Below are 23,425 nucleotides of genomic sequence, written 5' to 3' on the forward strand. Positions count from 1 at the left end.
TATGGTTGGTACTTCATAACTGTTTTGTGAATTAATCAATGACTTAATATGGGTAAGAGTTGGAATTTTACAAGAATTGGTTTTTTATTCTTTATTAGTCAAATTATTTGAGAACGTTGGCTTTTTTTGGACTTTTTAAAGTAGCGATCCTGGTGTGCACAGGAAGGGAGTAAAGAAAAAGCACGCTGACAAAAGGACACCGGAAGGACGTGTGATTGCACTGATATTTGAAAAGACCAATTCACTGACTGGTGGCCTGCTGCACGTGAATGGTGACAGCATTTTAAGGGAAGTGGATCAGGGTGATGGCAGGTAACATGGACAAATTCTTTATTTCTAGGGGAAGAAATATTAGCACTGAATACTTCTTCTGGAAATAGAGCAGCATAATATAGTATACAGGCCAAGAGAAGAGAATCCTCAACTCTACTGGATGAACACTGCAGAAAGGTTAAGGAGAGGACTCTTGCCTTTGGCCGGAAGTCATTTCAGTAAATAGTCCACTTGGAAGCTGGACTGTAGTGAATACACATAAACAACTCCGTAGGGAATACTTACTGGGACAGGCAATGGAGACCTGGATGGTAACTGAAGGGGAATGTGGAGTTCAAAAGAGTTTCTTGTTTAATGTTAAGAGGGGAGCTTGTAGAGTGTGTATGCTGTTGGAAATGAGCCAGAGGAGGAAGTGTGTCCTGAGTTTAATCTTATTTGCATTTCCAAATTAAAAAGCTTATTGATTGTATGACATTATCTTTAAACTATTACAATAAATTAATTGTACATTATTATTATTATACATGATTATTATGTACATATGTACTTCTGTTCATATGTAGATTTTGGTAAGGCCTTGTTCATTGGCTCTGAAGCGTAATATTCTTATGTAAATGAATATGTAGATGATTACTTCAGTTAATTCTATCATACATAGATTTTTAAAAATTATATAATCATGAATTTACAAATACTTAGGTTATACTGAATAGGATTTAATCATTCCTTGATGATTCTAGTTGATAGTATCATCGTGGGTAGCTATGATTTTGTAAGGTGCTCTGAAACATCACATCATATTAACTTCATGGTTGTTTATAGCTTCCAGGGAAAAGGGGAGGATTTTGTTTATTTTCAATAGAAACAATTAACAATCTTTTACAGTTTATTACTTTGGATGATAAAGATCTAAATGACAAAACCATGCTTCCTGTACTAAAAGTTTCATTAACACATATTATGTGCTCAATAAGTGTGTGTCAGATGCATAAAGAAACAGCAGAATGGTTGAATGAATGTGTATTGATGAATTTCTTTACAAAAAACAAATCTTTATTGAAAGTAGATTTCCACTATTGCCTACATCTAAAGTATTTTTGTTTTGTTAGAAATATGTTTTAAGATTCAGAATTATCATTTGTAGTTATAGCTAGACATGAAATAATAATATAGATTCATTTGGTATCATATTACTTAAAAAGACTTTTCAATATCACTTTCTCAGCATATTTTGGAACAGCAGTGTTCAGGCCAGATTTCCTGGGTTTGAATTCTGGGCTGTTGGTGAACTGCTGTGTGGTCTTGAGCAAGTTCCTCAGCCTTTCTTTGCTCCATTTCTTCCTAACTAAAGGATCTAATATATTACCTATCTCCCAGAATGATCGTGAGGATTAAAATGCCTTTAAGACATGTCAAATGCTTGTAATAATGCATAGCCGTTGCATAATAAGCCCTCAAAAAGCTAATATCATGGTGATAAAAAATGGGTTTTTTCTTATAAGGACTTAGGGAATACTTCTGAAATAGGTTTTATTGCCATAAAAGTTAGTTCTTATTAAAAAATGACAACTGCAAAAAAGCCTGGTATACTGCTTCTATCACATAACACAAGTAGTGTTAGGTTTTTCCTTTTCCTTTGATCTAAATTTAATGTTTTATTAATATTACAGATATATTTTCTTTGTCCTTTAATGCTACTCTTTTTTGTTGTCTCATCATTTTATAGAAATTACTTATGAATGCAAAGATGTTATATAAAAAACAAACATTTAGGTATTGTTTATATTTTCGAGTTATTAAATTTTAGCCTGAAAAGAATCATTTGTTTTTTTCAGGCCTGCAAGGAAAACAGCATATGAAAAGAAGAAGGTATAGTAAAAAAAAAAAATATTAACTTTAAAATATATTATCCTCTAAAAAATACTTTGTAAAAGGAATAGTGGCAAAATAGAAAATCTTTCTTTGCTGAAGAGACATTTACTTTGAAAACATAATTTAGAAACTCTGTTGATAAAGTTATCCTGTTGATAAAAACCTGTTCTTTTAAGAAGTCTCTGCTTTTGCTTTGATGAAGATATTTATCACCTTTGTACACTTGGTATATTTTATACATATTTTGAGGACTTTGTGAACCAGTATTATTTATGTGTAGGTCAAAGAACAAATTAATTACGTGAATGACCTTGATAACCTAACTCAATCATCTGAAACTGCTTCTGAGGATGGCAACATGCTTTACTCTAAAAATTCCCTGTTGCCATCTGGCAGGTGGCTGAGGGTCGTGGACCCACTCCCTCTGTGCCCGTCAGCCCTCCAGGCCACCTGCCCCATGAACAGCTCAGAGCTGGCTGCACTTTCCCAGCTGGGTTCTCCCTCACAGTAGAGTCCTCAAGGAAGGTGTGTTTAACTGGCATCCTCAAGAGGTGCAGGAATGCTCCCTGTGGATTTTTTCCAGCAGTTGGTAGAAACCAAACACTCTTGAAGTTGATTGTCCTTCATTCTGCAGAGCTCCCAAGTGGCATCTCAGAGCAGAGGAATTCACTCCCCAACCCAATGTCCCTCTCAAACATGGACCGGGTCCCATCCCCGAGGTACTAGCAGCAGATCTCCCACAACGAAAAGCTCTCAGGAAGAGCTCGGGAAAGTAGTATTTGTCATTCAAATCCATTGGTCTACAGCAGTCAGGTAGGGACACACCATGGCCTCATCCAAGGAGAGGCCTTTAATATTTTCCATAGGAATTGATCTCAAAATTTTTGCGACTGTCTCGCAGAGCCGGGACCCTGATTGTGGTTTAGGCCAGGACCGTGTGTGCTCCACCAACGACTGCATTACCCGACCAAAAGTCCCTGTGCTCTGGAGTGAGCGTGTCGCTCACTCCATGCACGGCATCACCTTCAGTGTCTAAATCAGAGTCTGTTCTTGGCTAAAAAAAATGTCATTTTTTTAACCAGTACCCTATCAACGGCCTTTTCATATCATTTACAGTTTTTCAATTAATAAAAACTGCGACATCAGTTGTAAAAATACTTTTGTACACTTTAAAAAGTTGTTTCTTTAGAATAAACTTATAAAAGTCCCCCTCCCACCAAGGAAAAAAAGTAAAAAAACCTCTTGCTACTAACAGTAGCTATTCTGGCATTTGGTCGTGATTTCCCTTCCTTGATAGATGATTTAGGTTAGTTTATCACTTCCACTAAAGGTAAGGAGGAAACTACAGGCAGTTCAGAGACCATACTTTGGAAGTCATTCTTGAACTTGTGAGAAAATGAACCTTTGCTGTGTAGTGTCCTGTGTCAGTACAAGGAACTTTTGAAAACAGTGATAGATGTGCCATAGTATACATTTAGTGATAATTGTTTGTCATTGTATTTCCCCCATCTTACTATTTTAAACAGTATGAAGAGAGAATGAAAGTTATTGCAAATAATCTCATGATTCTCTAAGAAGAGCTCTCTAAATTTTACCTCATTTACCATTAGTGTATATACCAGGAATGAAATAGGAGGATTATTTTGTTCTGATATGTTTGTACTAGAGAAGTAACCGTGATTTGATGTAAGAGGACTAACAGAGTCAGAAGACCTGATGAAAAGCCTGCAGCTTACTTACATAGTTTTAACGTCTTCCTTTCCAGAATCATTATAGCTAATGAGTTAATTGATGTTTGTAGAAGTGCTTAGTATAGTTGTCAATAGGTATAAGCCTTACAATTGCCTATTAAAATGTTAGAAAGGTAGCATATTCTTAAGAGAATAATTTTTGTATGAAATTTCATCTATTTAAATATATACAGAGCTAAGGCTCTTACTTGAAGTAGCTGTATAAGAGGCATCAGATGCAGTGTTTTTAAAGGTAGCGAGTGGTGTTGTTATGGAATTATAATTGATTTACAATATTGTGTTAGTTTCAGGTATACAGCACAGTGATTCAGACATATATGTATATGTGTGTGTATATTATATAAATGGGGCTTCCCTGCTGGCTGAGACAGTAAAGAATCCACGTGCAATGCAAGAGACCTGGGTTTGATCCTTGGGTCAGGAAGATCCCCTGGAGGAGGAAATCTTGCCTGGAGAATCCCATGGACAGAGGAGCCTGGTGGGCTACAGTCCATGGGGTCACAAAGAGTTGGACATGACGGACTAACACACACACACACACACACACACACACACACACACACATATTCCTTTTCAGATTCTGCTTGTAGAATATTAAATGTAGTTCCTTATGTTGTACAGTAGATCCTTACTGGTTATTTTATATACACTTGTCTATATATAAAATGGTATATGTTAAACCCAACCTCCTAATTTATCCCTTCCCCTACCCACTTTCCCATATGGTGAGTAAGTTTGTTTCCTATGTCTGTAGGTCTCTTTTTGTTATGTCAATAAGTTCCTTTTAGATTCCACATATAAGCAATATGACTTGTCTTTGTCTGACTTACTTCACTTAGTGTGATCATATCTACGTCCATCTTTGTTGCTGCAAATAGCATTATTTCATTCTTTTTTATGGCTTCATAGTTTTCCATTTTATAAATATACCACATCAGATACAATTTTTAAGTGTACTGCTACTGCTAAGTCACTTCAGTCATGTCCGACTCTGTGCGACCCCATAGACGGTAGCCCACCAGGCTTCCCCGTCCCTGGGATTCTCCAGGCAAGAACACTGGAGTGGGTTGCCATTTCCTTCTCCAATGCATGAAAGTGAAAAGGGAAAGTGAAGTCACTTCAGTCGTGTCCGACTCTAGCGACCCCATGGACTGCAGCCTACCAGGCTCCTCTGTCCATGGAATTTTCTAGGCAAAAGTACTGGAGTGGGGTGCTGTTGCCTTCTCTGATTTTTAAGTGTAGTCAGATCTGTAAATCTTTTAAGCTTTCTGTGTTTGTTGTAATTCAGAGAAAAGCCTTTCCAGTTCTGAGCTTCTTGAAAAGTCCCTCGGGCTTTCTTTTTCCTTTCATGGATTCATTGTCTTCAATTAAATTTTTGAACCTTTGGGAATTTCTGCTTGTATAAGGTCTGAGGTTTGTATCGAACCTCATTTTTTCCATTTGGAGATCCACTTGGTGCAGTCTTTTCACTGTATAAACATACAGGTTAGTCTTTTATTTCAGAGGAAATGATGAAATGTCATTTTATTGAGTACTAACTAAAAGTCTCCTTTGTCTCACTTAGGTTTCTGATAGTGGGAGAAAAGCAAAAGGTCTGTTGCGCAAAAACCACATGCAGGATGAAATTGCCCTGCCAAGACTAGAAATAGACACAGTGAACAATCAGAACCAGGAAAAAGAAAAGAAATGTTTTGAGGGTATTGAAATTGTAAAAGGAGAGAATGATTATCCTCAAGAGGCAATAAAATTGAACAAGGAAATGTTGACAAAGGCCATATTCCAGCATACTGGCCAGCTTAAGGTTCCAATAGCTGAAAATACAATGCTAAACCCTGAGCTGGAAAATGCAAAACAAAGCAAACAAAGACTGGAAACAGAAGTGGAATCCTACTGTTCTAGACTGGCTCCTGCCACACACGATCATGATCAAGGTCAGACATCACAAAGAGACCTGGAACTTGCCTCCCAGAAAGCAAAAGATAAGAGGTTACGCTTACAGGACCAAATGAAGTTCTATATGGCTAACCTGAAAAGTGACAATGAGATGCTTTCCCAGCAACTTTCTAAAGTGAAAAATAAATTCGATCAGCTAAAAATCAAGCTGCATCAGACGACAGATGATCTCAGAGAAAAGACTTTGATGTTAGAACGTGTCCAGAGAGACTTATGCCAAGCACAGTGTCAAAAGCAGGTTATTGAACACATGTTCAATGAACAATGCAAAGTGAATGAATACCTTGGAAAGCAGGAATCCTTAGAGGAAAGATTATCTCAACTCCAGAGTGAAAACATGTTGCTCCGACAGCAACTGGATGATGCACAAAACAGAGCCAACAGTAATGAGAAGATAGTTATTAGCATCCGAGACCAGTTTCAGCAGATTTTGAGAAAACTTCAGGCTGAACGTGAGAAACAAGGTCTGATGCTGGAGGAAAGAAACAAGGAGTTAATCAACAGATGGAAGCATGTACAAGAGAGAATGCGTCAGTATGAAAATGAGAAAGCAGAAGGAGAAGTGAGTATCCAGAAGGAGAAATAATTCTCAGATTTCCCGAAAGAAAATTCAAAGTGATTCTTAATTCTGGCTAAATGTTGAATCTAGCTGAATATAAAAAATACACGGGCTGTAAATCTATGGTCTCTAAAACAGACTAAAAGCACACCTTGTATCCAGCAAATAAAAATTAGACCTGAGAGATGCTTCACTTTGAGTAGAGACATCGTGTCGCTTATGAAATGTTAAGAGATTAAGTTCTAAATTTTTAATATAGATGGGTATTAGTAATTTACTCTTTTACTATTCAGATAATAATTTTAATCTCTATGTAACCACATGTCAGTATCATGATGAAGCAGATAAAAGAAATGCTCAAACCTAAACTGAATATTTTGAAATTAAGCTTCAGTTACATGGATTACCCTGACAGTCAATTCCAGGTTTCCCAGATGCTATTACTTATATATCCTACTTTGGCTTCCGTAGCTTGTCATACCTTTTTGTCATATTTGTTGGTATAATTTTAGTTTTATTCATGTAAATTTGAATTAACTTGGAAAGCATTTCAGGCTTGAATCATTTGTTCTTATGCCTCTCAACTCTTTAAAGAGTTGTCATTAAATTGAGAATTCATTGACAAGTCATTTAAATATACTTGTCATTAAATCATAATTTGGGACTCAAGTGGTGAGCTTTAACCAAGCTCTTCTTGATTTAAACTTCCCACTGCTATTTATACTATTTACTTAGAACATTTTTACAAACAATTTGCTCCTAATTCTCATTTTAAGGATCAATTACTGTCATTTGAATACCAGTTTGCCCAATAAAAATGGAGGGTGGCAGGATTCGTGAGCAGCAGGAATGGAGTGAGTCAGGGAGAGGGTTGTAGGGGCTGTGGTCTGGAGGCAGGTGGAGGCCAGGTTATCGAGGCTCCTTGAAGGCATGGGAGCAACCTCATTTTTTAAAATTTCATTATTCTTTTATATTGGAATATAGTTGATTTACAATTTTGCGTTAGTTTCAAATGTACAGCAAGTTGATTCAGGTATAGGTATACATATATCCATTCTTTTTCAGGTCCTTTCCCAAGTAGATGCCTGCAGAATATTATGGTTAGCGTAGGTTAAAGATGGGGAGGAGGGATAAATTAGGAGTTGGGGTTTAACACAGACACACGACTAGATATAAAATAGATAAGCAGCAAGGGAATGGCCTCATTTTCCTTCTGAGGAAGGAATCTATTGGAAAGATCTGAGCACTGGATTGAATATGTGAAGATCTCTGATGTTAATTGAAGCCTCTAATAAAGAAAGAGGAAAAATGTTTCCACAGTGTGGAATTTTCCACCGCTTGTCCCACTTACACACCTGTTTCGTTCTGGACGTGAGGTGGTGAAGCTCTGCAGATTTATCGGGAGGGGCAGGGTGTGGACAGTGGGGCTGCCTCCTTCGTCTGAGGAACTTAATATCAGGAAGGCCGGTGGGGAGCCCTTCTGGGTCTGTAACCACATTCAGGGAGAAGAAATGAAGGTGAGTTGCTGTCCATGGTGATAGTTTTCAAAGTACATGTGTTGGAGTCATTTATTACTAACATAACGTGATAGTAAAGTGATTTGATAAACTCAGTAACAAAGCATCTTATTAGGCACTTGTGAGACACCTTCAACAAGAACTGTCTGACACCTTCAAAAAGCAGTCTGAGTTGGCGGAATCCCTGGACGTCATGTCATATCACCGTGCCAAGTTAGAAGTTGAGGCACAGGATTTAAAGAGCAACTTACATCAACTCACAAGTCAGGTATGTGTGAAATTGAATGTGTCGACAGTTAATACATAGGATAAAGTGTTTTAGGATGCTCATTTTCATGGACAGCTTTCTTTTTTATTTTCATTACTAGTAATTTACTATAATTTTATTAATCTTTAAATGCACTCATTTCTTAAACTCTGACTTTCATTCTGCCATTTGCATTTTATATATATATATATATATATATTTCATATATTATATACCCTTAGGAAAGTGGAGAATTGTGCATCATTCTTCACACAGGTTGAGAGACTTTTTTTTCTATTGAACAATATTTTATTTCTTGATCCCTGTATTACCATGATGAGGCAAGCCAGATAAAATCAGAGGATAATGTTTAATGGAATGTTCCAGAAAATTATCATTTCTCATCTTCACTTTTGTGAATGGCTGTGGCGTTCTGTATATATTTATTTCGTGCATTTCAGATTAACTTGTGCAGAAAGTGTATTATACAAACCAGTTGAAGTTAGGCACTGCCTTCTTTTCTTTTCATTTAAGATACATTGTAAAGGCATGGAGGTACTCAGATGGAGTATAACACATACATCAAAAATAGAGAATCAAAACATACATAGTTTAAAAGTTTCCTTTTTTTTCTCAGTGGGTATCAGTTGTAAATAAAAATGAACTAGGGGCCAAAATATAAAACCAAAAATGAAGCAGCTATGTGTAGTTATTAATTTCTAGTTTGAACTGTAACTGAATACTGTGGCTTTGTATGTATTATTTTATACTGTACTTTTCCCATTATTGATGGTCCGGACTTTAATAAGAAATTCCATAGTTTTTAATATCACAAATGAGAATATTTGAACAATGTATTCTAGAAAGCAATATACTAACTAAAGTGAATGCTTGTATATAATAAGATAGCCTTGATCCTTTTTCTCTAATGCCTTAACTGTCAAATTAAAACTTTTAAAAAGCCTAGGGTTATAGTCAGCATTCTAGACTGAGAGGTGAACACTGATGTGATGAGAACAGGTGCTGATGCTGTCGGCCTGTAGCCCTGTGTGTTTAGCTGTGTTTATGCTCCAGAAGTGCAATATTAGACACTAGCTAGATAGTACTGCTGCCTCGTGTAACTCCAAAGAGAACAACAGAATTTGATTAACCAAGTGCACATGTTCCTTTAAGTTCCTCTTAATGTCCTTAGCTTGAATGCAATGCCATACAGATTTATGTGGCTGCTATTTTTATTTACTTTGCATTATTTTGATTAATACCTTAAATGGAAAGCCAAACAGTCCCTCTTCACTGACCAGTAATGTCCATTTAACTGCAGTAGGAAAAATAAGAAAAACCATGTTGTGTGAAAATTGGTGATAACTGGCACTTAAGATCATAAAGATAGTTCTTTATACTTGGCTGCCTTAAGATGCTGTTTGCCCAGAGCTCTGAAAGACTTTAAGATAGGCAGTAATACTACAATACTACTGAATTTTTGTAGAATTGTTACATTTGATAATAAAACTTGCCTGTTTAATCTCAAAAAAAAAAAAAAAAAAAAAAACAAAAATAGAGAATTAAGAACATTATCTAGATCATGCCTTTGGATTTTTAAAAAGCTATTGAGATATAATTCACGTATCATATAATTCACCCATTCCAAGTGTGTAGATCAGTATCTCTTAGTCTAGAGAGGTGTCACCTGTGACCACAGTCAATTTTAGAGCATTTCCATCAGCCCCCCAAAGAAACCCTGCATCCCTTAGCTACCTCCCAAGGCCCCCCCATCTCCCCCAGCCCCAGGCAACCCCCAGTCTAATATCCGTCTCTGGAGACATGCCTGTTCTGGGTGTTTTACATAAATGGAATCATGCAGTATGCTCCTTTGGGATTAGCTTTTCTCATTTGACCTCATGTTTTTGCGGTTCATCCATGGTATAGCACGTATCAGTTCTTCCATTTCTGTTGACTGTCAAACAATAAACAGTACGTGGCTATATTTATCCATTCATAAGTTGATGGAGATTTGGGTGGTTTCCACTTTGCAACTCTTAATAATGCTGCTGTGAACATTGGTTTATACATTTCTGGATGGACATGTTTTTATTTTCCTGTGGTTGGATTTTATCCTGAGTTAACTGGCTGATTTCACCTTTTCTTGGCCTTTGCTCAGACTGTCCTTTCTGTCTTTACAGTCTCTTTTCTCTTGGGTAGTCCTCCATTTATTCAGACCTGGCGCCCAGTCTCTCCTCCTCCATGGAGCTTTCCTGACTCTCCAGCTCTCATGGAGCCTTTTCTCTTCAGCCCTGTTATGTAGTCTGTGAAGAACAGTTTAGCCCTTAATTGTGCATTGTTGTCATTTTTCCATGAGGGAGAATCTTATCTAGGTATACCTTGTTCTAACAGGGAATATTTATGGATATGCACAGCACTTGTCTTGCATAAATGGAAAACAGTTTAGTTTAACAACTGTTAGGACACAACTAAGTACTTCATCCCATGCCAGTTATTTTTTCCTGAAGATGTTTGTATAGTAAAACTTTTATTAAAATGTATTTTAAGCAACTCAATGTAAAATTGAAAGCGCTTAGTCTAATAGAGGAGAATTGTTCAATTAAATGCTCATCTTTCTCCCTGACTCTGGGAGAAAAGTGTAAATTTGCCTTCCTTCATTATGTAGACAGAAGTGGGATTTACAGATTTCTAGCCTTTCACCAACTGTAAAGTTCTGGGAATAGCTTCTCTGATATCTGTACCTCGTAACCTTAATTTTCTCCCGGGAGTACTGGCTAGACATTAACAGTTGTGAGAATGAATTGACTCAGAACTTTGATTTAGCAGTAGAGTTATATTTCCATGGCAGTGACTTCATCCTTCCTCTGACAGTTGTGTCATGTTCTGTACCACTCCATCCAGGAGGTGCTATTTGCATATTAACCGGTGGTCATTGTCCACTGAGTAGTACAGAGAGGAAGGAAGTTGCAAATTACTGTAAGTGGAGAAAAGTACTAGAGTACTAGTTTGTTAGTGGAGTCAGTGAACATTTTTGAAGTCTGAACGCATGTGTTCTGGGCCTCATGCTCCCCCTTACTGCCCCGTGCAACGGTATGGAGAGTGAGTTCACTGTGATTGTGTAGAAGACCATTTCCGTTGGCATGCCATCTGCCTGAAGTATCAGATTGTTTTGCAGATAAAATACAGCGACCGTAATAACGCCAATTACAAAGAGCTCTTAGTATCTGCCACGTCCTCTTCTAAATACATTTTGTATGCTGCTGCTGCTGCTAAGTCGCTTCAGTCGTGTCCGACTCTGTGCGACCCCATAGACAGCAGCCCACTAGGCTCCTCTGTCCCTGGGATTCTCCAGGCAAGAATACTGGAGTGGGTTGCCATTTCCTTCTCCAATGCATGAAAGTGAAAAGTGAAAGTGAAGTCGCTCAGTCGTGCCCGACTCTTAGCGACCCCATGGACTGCAGCCTACCAGACTCCTCTGTCCACAGGATTTTCCAGGCAAGAGTACTGGAGTGGGATGCCATTGCCTTCTCTGACATTATGTATAGTCCCCAATTTAATCTTCCCAGCATCCCACTGAGGTTGATGCTACCATTATCCCCATTTTATGGATGGAGAAACTGAGATACAGTAAGGTTAAGTAATTTGCCCCAGGACTCACAGCTCAGAACTGATGGAACTGGAACACAGGCCCACGGATTCTGGCTCCCATGTACCTACTGCCTCTCACACTCGTCCCTGAAGCAGCTGGGTGTCACCAACTGCAGTGCTGGCTCTCAGAATCACTGAAGAGCCGTGGTCATTCACAAATGTGGATATTTAAAGTGATGGCTGATGTGGAGCTTAGAATAAATATATATATATATATATATATATATATATATATATATATATATATTTATCCTCAGGTAATTTTCTGTCTTTCCCCCTTTGGCCAGTTTATAAATTTGTGTATTTATTTGAGAAAATCTAATTTAAAGCATGAGTGATTTTGTGTTTGAGTGCTAAAGGGGAGGTCAGTAATATACAAAGGGCAGACAGTAAATATTTTCACTTTTTGGACTGTAAGGTATCTATTGTAACAACTCAACTCTGCTGTATGGCAGGAAAGCAGCTGTAAACAATATGCAGATGAAAGAGACAGAAACTGACATTGGCAGATTCACTGGGTCATTAGTAATTAAAACAGTTGGTTTTTTTCCCTTTTTTTTTTTCTTTCTTTTTAGTTGCAAGAAACACAGGATCAACGTACAGAGGCCGTGAGATGTGCTGAAAAAACACAGGATCACATCCAAAAGTATGATTTAAAGCAGCACAGAAAACAACTTAAATATAAAGCAGATAAACAGTATAATATGAGAATTAGATCAGTAATGATAATAAAAAAACATCATTGTGAAGCTGGGCAACATTTCAGCTTTGAGCTGTTTTGAGAGGCATAATTTCCCCCCATTATTTCCATATTTTGCACATTATCCACAAGTGAAAAGTGAAAGTGTTAGTCACTGAGTCATGTCCCACTCTTTACAACTCCATGGACTCCCACCAGGCTCCTCTGTCCATGGAATTCTCCAGGCAAGAATCCTGGAGTGGGTTGCCATTTCCTTGTCCAAGGGATCTTCCTGAGTCGGGGATCGAACCTGGGTCTCCTGCATTGTCGGCAGATTCTTTACCGTCTGAGCCACCAGGGAAGCCAATTGTCCACAAAACACAACTAGAAAAACAGTGCTGTTGCCAGATCATTTACTTTTCAAAATTTTAAAAACCTATGTAATCGAACCTGCAGATGTTTTTCAGAAACAGTATGGTATTTTAAAAATCCATGTGTGAAGGACTGCCGTGACAGTCCACTGGTTAAAACTATGCCTTCCAATGCAGAGGGTTTGGTCCCTGGTTGGGGAGCTAAGATCCCATGTGCCTCCCAGCCAAAAAACCAAAACATAAAACAGAAGCAATATGGCAGTAAATCCATAAAGACTTTAAAAATGGTCCACATTCAAAAAAACCTTTAAACAAAAAACCCTATGTGTGAGAATCATTGTTTTAAAATCTGCATTTTAGGCTTAAAATGGAAAATACCGAGTTACAAACTACAGTCAAAAAGCAAGTGGGCAGAATCAAACAGCTTCAGGGAAACCTGTTAAGCATAAGATTGGTAAGTCAACCTCTTGATTTCTGTCATACTGAGGAAGAGTTTTAACTTTTTAATAGTAATATATAAGAATATTTTGGACAATGTGAAAAGTCTCATTGATTAAAAAGTTTATGGTATTTTTACTGATACTGCCTGCTACTAGCAGCATAATTACTCTTTAGAGAAGAAATGGACTGAATTCATAAAATTAATGATTTTTGTAGTAAGATTTTAATTGAAAAGATTGTGACAATCCAGTCCAAAAGCAATATTTTATATAGAAAATATTTTGTGTGTTCATTCCTCTGTCAATGAAATCAGGGTTTTTCCACTGTCTGGCTATTATTAATAATGCTGCCTTGAACATTGGTACACAAACATCTGTTAGAGTCTAGAAATTTGAGTAATGATTTGATTGAGAATTCTGAGTATCTCTTGTAATCCTAACCCTTCTGTGAGATTTTTGAGAATGAATCATTTTTAATATTGTAGCTTATTCTCTTCACCAGGAATGAATACTACGTCTGTATAGACAGTGTTTCTGAAAGAATGTATTTTTCCTTTGTTGGATTTTTTTTTTAAAGAGCTGGGGTATGCATGGGGATTTTTCAAAGATTACTTTAGTAAGATGATATTTATCCTGGAATATCTTGAACCACTGATGATAATTATTTTAGAGCATCTTTAGAAAGTAAAATGTAAATATAGCCACACTTTTAAAAAATTTCACTAGCATTTAGTGTTTTATGTGTCAGTTCAGTTGCTCAGTCGTGTCCGACTCTGTGACCCCATGGACTGCAGCACACCAGGCTTCTCTGTCCATTACCAACTCCCAGAGCTTGCTCAAACTCATGTACATCGAGTTGGTGATGCCATCCAACCATCTCATCTTCTGTCATCCCCTTCTCTTCCTGCCTTCAATCACTCCCAGCATCAGGGTCTTTTGCAATGTGTCAGTTCTTCGCATTGGAGCTACAGCTTCAGCATCAGTCCTTCCAATGAATATTCAGGACTGATTTCCTTTACGATTGACCGGTTTGATCTCCTTGCAGTCCAAGGGCCTCTCAAGAGTCTTCTCCAACACAACAATTCAAAAGAATGAATTCTTTGGTGCTCAGCTTTCTTGATGGTCCAAATTTCACATGCATCCATGACTACTGGAAAAACTATAGCTTTGACTAGACAGACCTTTGTTGGCAAAGTAATGTCTCTGCTTTTTAACATGCTGTCTAGGTTGATCATAGCTTTTCTCCCCAGGAGTGAGGGTCTTTTAGTTTCATGACTGCAGTCACCATCTGCAGTGATTTTGGGCCCAAGAAAATAAAATCTGTCACTGTTTTCATTGTTTCCCCATCTATATGCCATGAAGTGATGGGACTGGATGCCATGATCTTCGTTTTTTGAATGCTGAGTTTTAAGCCAGATTTTTCACTTTCCTCTTTGCCTTTCATCAAGAAGCTCTTTAGGTCCTCTTTGCTTTCTGCCATAAGGGTGGTGTCATCTGCATATCTGAGGTTATTTATATTACTCCCAGATATCTTGATTCCAGCTTGTACTTCCTCCAGCCTGGCATTTTGCATGATGTACTCTGCATAGAAGTTAAATAAGCAGGTGACAATATACAGTCTTGATGCATATTTTCCCAATTTGGAACCAGTCCATTGTCCCATGTTTGATTCTAACTGTTGCTTCTTGAGCTACATACAGGTTTCTGAGGAAGCAGGTAAGGTGGTCAGCATTCCCATCTCTTGAAGAATTTCCACAGTTTGTTATGATCCACACAGTCAAAGGCTTTGACATAGTCAATAAATCAGAAGTAGATGTTTTTCTGTAATTCTCTTGCTTTTTCTATGATTCAACAGATGGATGTTGGCAATTTGATCTCTAGTTCCTCTGCCTTTTCTAAATCCAACTTGTGCATCTGGAAGTTCTCATTTCATGTACTGTTGAAGCCTCACTGGAAGAATTTTGAGCATTACTTTACTAGCATGTGAGATGAGTGCAGTTGTGCAATTGGTTGAACATTCTTTGGCATTGCTTTTCTTTGAGATTGGAATGAAAACTGACCTTTTCCAGTCCTGTGTCCACGGCTGAATTGTCCAGATTTGCTGGCATATTGAGTGCACCACTTTCAACGCATCATCTATAGGATTTGAAATAACTCAATTGGAATTCCATCACCTCCACTAGCTTTATTTGTAGTGACACTTCCTAAGGCCCACTTGACTTTGCAATCCAGGATGTCTGGCTCTAGGTAAGTGATCGCACTGTTATGGTTATCTGAGTCATGGAGATCTTTTTTGTATAGGCCTTCTGTGTATTCTTGCCACCTCTTCTTAATATCTCCTGCTTCCATTAGGTCCAACAATTTCTGTCCTTTAATGTGTCCATGTTTGCATGAAATGTTCCCTTGGTATCTCTAATTTTCTTGAATAGATCTCTAGTCTTTCCCATTCTATTGTTTCTCTTTATTTCTTTGCCTTGATCACTGAGGAAGGCTTTCTTATCTCTCCTTGCTATTCTTTGGAACTCTGCATTCAGATGATTGTATCTTTTCTTTTCTCCTTTGCCTTTAGCTTCTCTTCTTTTCTTAGCTATGTGTAAGTCCTCCTCAGACAATCATTTTGCCTTTCTGCATTTCTTTTTCTTGGGGATGGTCTTGATCACTGCCTCCTGTACAGTGTCACAAACCTCCACCCACAGTTCTTCAGGCACTGTCTATCAGATCCAATCCCTTGAATCTGTTTGTCACTTCCACTATATAATCCTAAGGGATTTGATTAAGGTCATACCTGAGTGGTCTAGTGATTTTCTGTATTTTGTTCAATTTAAGTCTGAATTTGTCAATAAGGAGTTCATGATCTGAGCCACAGTCAGCTCCCAGTCTTTTTTTTTTTTTTTTTTTTTTTTTTTTGCTGATTGTATAGAGCTTCTCCATCTTTGGCTGCAAAGAATATAATCAGTCAGACTTTGGTATTGACCACTTGGTGATGTCCATGTGTCGAGTCGTCTCTTGTGTTGTTGGAAGAGGGTGTTTTGGTATGACCAGTGCAGACTCTTGGAGGGCACAAACAAAACCTTGTGTGCACCAGGAGCCAGGAGAAAGGAGCAGTGTCCCCACAAGAGACTGAGCCAGACTTGCCTGTGAGGGTCCAGGTGTCTCCTGCAGAGGGGTGGGTTGACAGTGGCCTGCTGGGGGTCAGGGGCACTGAACACAGCAGTGCAGGAACAAGTCCTTTTGAAAGAGGTGGCCATCACCGTCATTACCCTGCCATAGTTTGACCTCAGGCCAAACAACAGGGCGAGAACACAGGCCCACTCATCAACAAAAACTTGGCTGAAAGATTTACTGAGCATGGCCCTGCCCATCAGAATAAGACCCCACAGTCAGTCTCTCCCATCAGGAAGCTTCCATAACCCTCTATCCTTATCCCTCAGAGGGCAGACAGAATGAAAACCACAATCACAGAAAACTAACCAAACTGACCACATGGATCACAACCTTGTCTAACTCAATGAAACAACGAGCCATGCCATGTCGGGCCACCCAAGGTGGAAGGGTCATTCTGGAGCACTCTGACACAACGTGGTTTGCTGGAGAAGGGAATGGCAAACCACTTGAGTATTAGTGCCTTGAGAACCCCATGAACAGCACGAACAGGCAAAAAAATAGGATACTGAAAGATGAACTCCCCAGGTTGATAGGTGCTCAATATGCTACTAGAGATCAGTGGAGAAATAACTCCAGAAAGAATGAAGAGATGGAGCCAAAACGAAAACAATGCCCAGTTTTAGAATGTGACTGGTGATGGAAGTAGAGTCTGAAACTGTAAAGAACAATACTGCATAGGAACCTGGAATGTTACGTCCATGAATCAGGGTGAATTGGAAGTGGTCAAACAGGAGATGGCAAGAGTGAACATTGACATTTTAGGAATCAGTGAACTAAAATGGACTGGAATGGGTGAATTTAACTCAGATGACCATTATATCTACTACTGTGGGCAAGAATCCCTTAAAAGAAAAGGAGTAGCCATCATAGTCAACAAAAGTCTGACATGCAGTACTCGGGTGCAATCTCAAAAATGACAGAATTATCTCTGTTTGTTTCCAAGGCAAACCATTCAATATCACAGTAATCCAAGTCTATGCCCCAGCCACTAATGCTGAAGAAGCTGAAGTTGAGCAGTTCTATGATGATCTACAAGACCTTCTAGAATTTACACCAAAAAAAGATGTCCTTTTCATTATAGGGGACTGGAATGCAAAAGTAGGAAGTCAAGAGATACCTGGAGTAACAGGCAATTTTGGCCTCAGAGTACAATATGAGGCAGGGAAAAAGTGGACAGAGTTTTGCCAAGAGAATGCACAGGTCATAGCAAACGCCTTCTTCCAGCAACACAAGAGATGACTCTACACATGGACATCAGCTGGTGGTCGATTTTATGTGTAAAATACCCTATTTTTAACAAATAAATGTTGGCAGTTTAAAATCCAGAAAGATGACAAAATGATGAAAAATTATTTTAAGCTGTTTGAAGGAAAGTCATTCATTTTGAAGTCTGTCCTGACTGGCATCAGGTTTATAAACTGTGTTGAGTATAAATGCATATCACTCATGAACCCATGAGAAATAATACTTTCTTTTATTTCTGTGCTCACACTCTGGGCTCTGTGCTGTCCTTTTCTTAAGAAATGACCTCTGTCTGTAGCTGAGTCATGTTTCCTAAGCCAGGTTCCTCTTTATCGAACTTCTAAGAAAATCCCAAAGGCCTTTTCTCATTTTGTATGTCTTGGTCTCTGTTGGACTTCCCGGATGGCTCAGACAGTAAAGAATCTGCCTGCAATGCAGGAGACCCAGGTTCGATCCCTGGGTTGGGAAGATCCCCTGGAGCAAGTGAGAGTGAAAGTGATCAGTTGTGTCCGACTCTTTGACACCCCATGGACTACACAGTTGTTGGAATTCTCCAGGCCAGAATACTGGAGTGGATAGCCTTTCCCTTCTCCAGGGGATCTTCCCAATGCAGGGATTGAACCCAGGTCTCCCACATTGCAGGCGGATTCTTTACCTGCTGAGCCACAAGGGAAGCCCAAGAATACTGGAGTGGGTAGCCTATCCCTTCTCCCACAGTCCATGGGGGACACAAAGCGTCAGACGTGACTGGGTGAATAACACTTGGTCTCTGTGAGGTCAATCAAGCAAGCAAGCGGTGTTTTTGCTGCCAAAGTTCTCTTTAAAGCTTTCGGTGTCCTGTGAATTTGATTGGGGTTCATGCCATTGGAAAAGCTACCCTCAAAAATCTTTTTTGAGGGAAGCATCATACCTTGGGCTTTCTGTGAAGCTTTGCAAGATGATGCCCTTAAAATTCTTAAGCTCTTAAGATCCTTAAAGGAATCTGAGGCACCATCTTAAGTCTTTCCAGGGTCTTAATGAAGGGTTTTACAGTCTACAGGTTCTACCTTTAGACCATGTTTTCCTGGCAGCACCCTAGGTTTGATCCTAGCCCAGAAGCCATTTCTGTCTTTTTGCATCATGTGACAATTGGACAGGTGGAGATGCTGTAAAGGGGATACAGCATTGAACCCAGTGAGTCCTGGTTCCTTTATATTTAATAGTGCTTTTTTTTTTTCTCTCATAGCTTATCCCTCTCATTGATTTACTTTCAGCTGCTTCATAACAAGAGTCTCTGCCCCCCATGTTTCAGTGTCAGTTTCTTCTCTTGCTTAGAAGCCGACACCGGTAGCCTCTTCAAGGACCATCAGGCTTCTGTGTACAATGTCATGAAGCCCATTGGGTTTTCATTTCTTTCTCTGCATCCATTCAGGTCCCATCTACGTCCAGGTTCAAAAGCATTCTCGCATGTTTTAGTTCTTTTTTAATGGCAATATCTCATTTTTGGGCATCACCGCCTCGATGGACATGAGTTTGAGCAAGCTCCAGGAGTTGGTGATGGACAGGGAAGCCTGGTGTGATGCAGTCCATGGGGTCACAAAGAGTCAGGCATGACTGAGTGAACTGCACTGAACCCCATTTTTAATATCAGTATCTGTGCCAGTTATTTATTGCTAACAAATTGCAGTAGAGATCACCCAAAGCCTAATGACTCAAAACAGCATTTCCTTTGTTCACAAGTCTGTTTTGCGGCAAGGTTCAGTGAGTGAGGCCAGCTCATTTCTTCTCCAGTCATCATCAGCTGGGATGTTGTGAAGGTGGGGACCAGAGTCATCTGAAGACTTGCTCATGCACATGTCTGGCAACTGGAGCTGGCTTTTGGATGGGTCATTAGGTGGGGGAGGACACTGACTTGTGCTCAGTATGTGGCCTGGGCTTCTTCATAGCGTGGTGACTGATGCTAAGGGTGGGCTTCCCCACGGAGCCAAAGTCAGAAGCTATTTAGCTTGAGAAATAACATAGCAGTTCCCCCAGATTCTGTCCACTAGAATCAGCTACTGAGGCCAGCACATATTTAAGGGGAGGGAATTTCGTGTGAAAAGTGTCAAAGAATTTGTAGACATGTTTGAAAACCACCAGCTCCACTCACCTTGACTTACCAAGTAATCATTCTGTCTAAATGAAAGTTCTTTCCTACTTTGTGTCACTGAAATTCCAGCAAATATTTTTTTGTTTGTTTTGTTAGCTATGTTCTCTTATTCTGTGGAAAGTAACAATGGGTTACAAGAAAGAAGCATTTTTTTGTTGTTCAGAAAAATGTATGGATCATCTCACTAAATTCTTAGGAAACGGGATATCTTTAGCCTTGGGAATCATTTCTCTTTGGAATGCAATTCAAATTAGGAAAAACTATTTCTAATTCAGAAAAAGGCTTATTGGATTAGAATCCATATTTACAAGATTTTGTCATTAGAGTCTTATTTTCACAACCTTCTTTTGGGAGGCATTTATTAACTCAGCCCTAAACTCAATACAATATACCTCTAACTTCTTTAAAACCCATGGGACATGTTGAGGGGAAGGAGTAAGAGACGTTCTACTATGGGGTGACTTGCAGTCATTCCATGGAGGAAAGATAGAAAAGTTTTATTATAGAACAATAAAAGAGTGTAAAATCAAGTGCAAATGTTGTGTGACAAAGATGATGACAGTGAAGAATATATTTTGTGACTCTTGGTGACTTCTTTCTTGATTCTCTGAGTAATTCCTGGTCCTACATTCAACAATACAGATATCATCATATTTATTTGATCCTTGGTTTGTATTAGGCTGGGCTCAGTCCACTTCCCTCATTACCAAATGGTATTTGTTTTATTCTTGCAGACTGATGATCTTCCAGCAAAGCTGGAAACTGTATGTTCAACATGTCTGCACATGAATGCAAAAATTCAAGCTCTTCAAGAGGAGTTCTTATCTATGAAAGAAATGCAAAAGAGATGTGAAAAACTAGAGAAGAATAAAAAGAAGTTGGAGCAAGAAGTAGTGAACCTCAAAAGTCATATTGAACTGAATATGATAGAACACAGTCAAGTAGAGCACTATAAACAGGAGGTTGAAGAAAGAGTGAGACAAGATCTCATAGAGAAATTAAGAGAAGTCAACATGGTTTTACAGGTTAATCTGTTGATTTGTCATATCCTTGAATTCGCCTCACTGTGAATTACATTTTGGATGTATACAGCTTATGTGTTTCCTCTGCTTCCCTTAGAACTGTTTGTTTTGTAGATTTCTGGAAGGAAGGGGACACTTGTCTCCCCCTGAAGAGAGAAATATTTCAGTTTCCATCACAGTTATCACTAAATTGATACTTCAGAATGATTCTCACTAGAGGATCCTTTTACTTATAAGACCAATTGGCATAAAACAACACCATGAGGAGGAAAAAAAATACTGTGGTTTAGAACGGGTACCATCCTCTTGAATTATTCTCAAATTGTCTTGTTCAGTTTTTAAATTTTAAGTTGATCCTCTTATTCTTTGAATTATCAGGTTATATAAGTACTACTATAACATTGATTCCACTTTAATTTTACAATTCAGATTTAATTCATTTCACATTGACCATGATTATTGTAAAGTTTTACTTTTCTTTTTTTCACATTTAAAATTGCTCTCTGAATTACTGACTCAAAACTAAAGGGAACAAATATAATTATTCAGGTTATAATCATTAACAAAAGAAATATATCTTTTAAAATTTGACTTAGATACAAGCAGCATCTCAAGAAAACTTAGAGAAGTTACGAGAGAATGATACTGCTTCCATAATAAGTCAGATAGAATTCAGAATTAAAGAGTTGGAATCTGAACTCTCCAAGAAGAAAACTTCTCAAGCAGAGTTGGAAAAATATAAGAAACTCTACCTAGAAGAACTAAAAGTTAGAAAGTCATTGGAAAATAAGCTAGACACGTAAGTCAAAACACAGAATCACAAAATAAATTTAGTTCATTAATTTGTCTCTAAAGCCTAATTTTTATAGAGCCAGGTTCCTGAGATGAGTATGAAGTGAAAGCTAACTAGACAGTCACTGCCAAAGGGGCCCTAAGTCAAACTAGTAATACTATATCCTTGTAAGTTTTCCTACACTATGTAAAATCATGGTTGTGAAATCGGGGGAAATGAACACAGGGGTGACTGGCAGGATAATTCACAAAGTGCCTAAAAATAACATGGTGACCTGACTCAGGGCGGGTGTGGAAGATGCAAAGGGCAGATCGCAGCACCTCCAGTGCCTAGTCCAGGTTTCCCTACTATCTGAAGGCAGAGCATTCCTAGGAAGCCTTTCATAAGCCAAAACATCAGAAACCAAAGAAGCAGGGACCGAGGACACATTCTGCTAGTAGATGCATAAAATGAATATGCACGAGTAAAGCACAGGTGCTCCCACACAAGGTTTAGGGGTGTGGTGACTTGATGCTGAGAGGTGGGGTGTCACTCCCGGGGAAGGAGCTCGGTGGGGCCGGTCTCCCTGTTTGTGGAATACGATGCCTCTCACTGTAAAAACATGCACTGAACATCGTTTCAGCTTTTTGCCTTTTTAAATTAAACCAAAAATCCTCTTCAGATTTTTTTTTTATTATTATGAAAAACAGGTGCCTATGTAGGCCCTTTGTAGAAGTGAAGTAACATAAAATGAACTTTGGAAAAGCAGGGGATGCTTGAAATTGTTCCTGGGGCTGTTTTAGCCCTTTTCAGTCTCACCCAATGACTTTCTCATCCTACCCTCGAGATTGTGGCTCTAGGTGATTCCTCAGAGCCAAATGCTTAATTTTTCTGAGGTCACGAGTGAAACATTTATACTAGGGTGGTGAAAGCAAATACTTGAACGTGGCTTTGTGGGATGGGGTGTTTCTTCATCCCTGAACTCTTTCCTGGAGGCAGGTGTGTCCCAGAGGGCAGCAGATATCACTGTGAGGCCACCTCCCTTTCTCTCTGACGCCCTTTCTCTCCTCTCCCAACTGTGACTTGTTAGATGAGGAGCCCCAGACACATGTGTACTTCTTTAGAACATGTTTACAACTATCATTGTTTACAGGAGGTCTGCTCTGTGATTTCAGTGCTCAAACAGTTTAGTGGGACATTCCATTTACTATATGGCAACTTAAAAAATGCAAATCATTTAAGGAATCGTGCTGTAAAGAGCAATATTGCATAGGAACCTGGAATGTTAGGTCCATGAATCAAGGCAAATTGGAAGTGGTCAAACAGGAGATGGCAAGAGTGAACATCGACATTCTAGGAATCAGTGAACTAAAATGGACTGGAATGGGTGAATTTAACTCAGATGACCACTATATCTACTACTGTGGGCAGGAATCCCTTAGAAGAAATGGAGTAGCCATCATAGTCAACAAAAGAGTATGACATGCAGTACTCGGGTGCAATCTCAAAAATGACAGAATGATCTCTGTTTCCAAGGCAAACCATTCAATATCACAGTAATCCAAATCTATGCCCCAACCAGTAATGCTGAAGAAGCTGAATGGTTCTATGAAGACCTACAAGACCTTTTAGAACTAACACCCAAAAAAGATGTCCTTTTCATTATAGGGGACTGGAATGCAAAAGAAGGAAGTCAAGAAACACGGGGAGTAACAGGCAAATTTGGCCTTGCAATATGGAATGAAGCAGGGCAAAGACTAATAAAGAGTTTTGCCAAGAGAATGTA

General features: G+C 38.8%; 1 protein-coding gene across 1 annotated transcript in view; it reads left to right on the forward strand.

Annotated features, from left to right (window-relative positions):
- The window catches only part of LOC129626158 (ankyrin repeat domain-containing protein 26-like), an 87,699-nt gene extending 66,029 nt beyond the window's left edge, over positions 1-21,670 (forward strand). The window contains exons 18-25 of the mRNA XM_055545365.1: positions 163-312; positions 2,109-2,142; positions 5,461-6,411; positions 8,041-8,193; positions 12,396-12,466; positions 13,231-13,324; positions 20,580-20,870; positions 21,464-21,670. Coding sequence (XP_055401340.1) covers positions 163-312; positions 2,109-2,142; positions 5,461-6,411; positions 8,041-8,193; positions 12,396-12,466; positions 13,231-13,324; positions 20,580-20,870; positions 21,464-21,670 — 1,951 coding nt within the window. The remainder of the gene's footprint in view (positions 1-162; positions 313-2,108; positions 2,143-5,460; positions 6,412-8,040; positions 8,194-12,395; positions 12,467-13,230; positions 13,325-20,579; positions 20,871-21,463) is intronic.
- Positions 21,671-23,425: the final 1,755 nt, after the last annotated feature.

This window comes from Bubalus kerabau, chromosome 13, assembly GCF_029407905.1.
Source record: "Bubalus kerabau isolate K-KA32 ecotype Philippines breed swamp buffalo chromosome 13, PCC_UOA_SB_1v2, whole genome shotgun sequence".
NCBI lineage: Eukaryota > Metazoa > Chordata > Mammalia > Artiodactyla > Bovidae > Bubalus > Bubalus kerabau.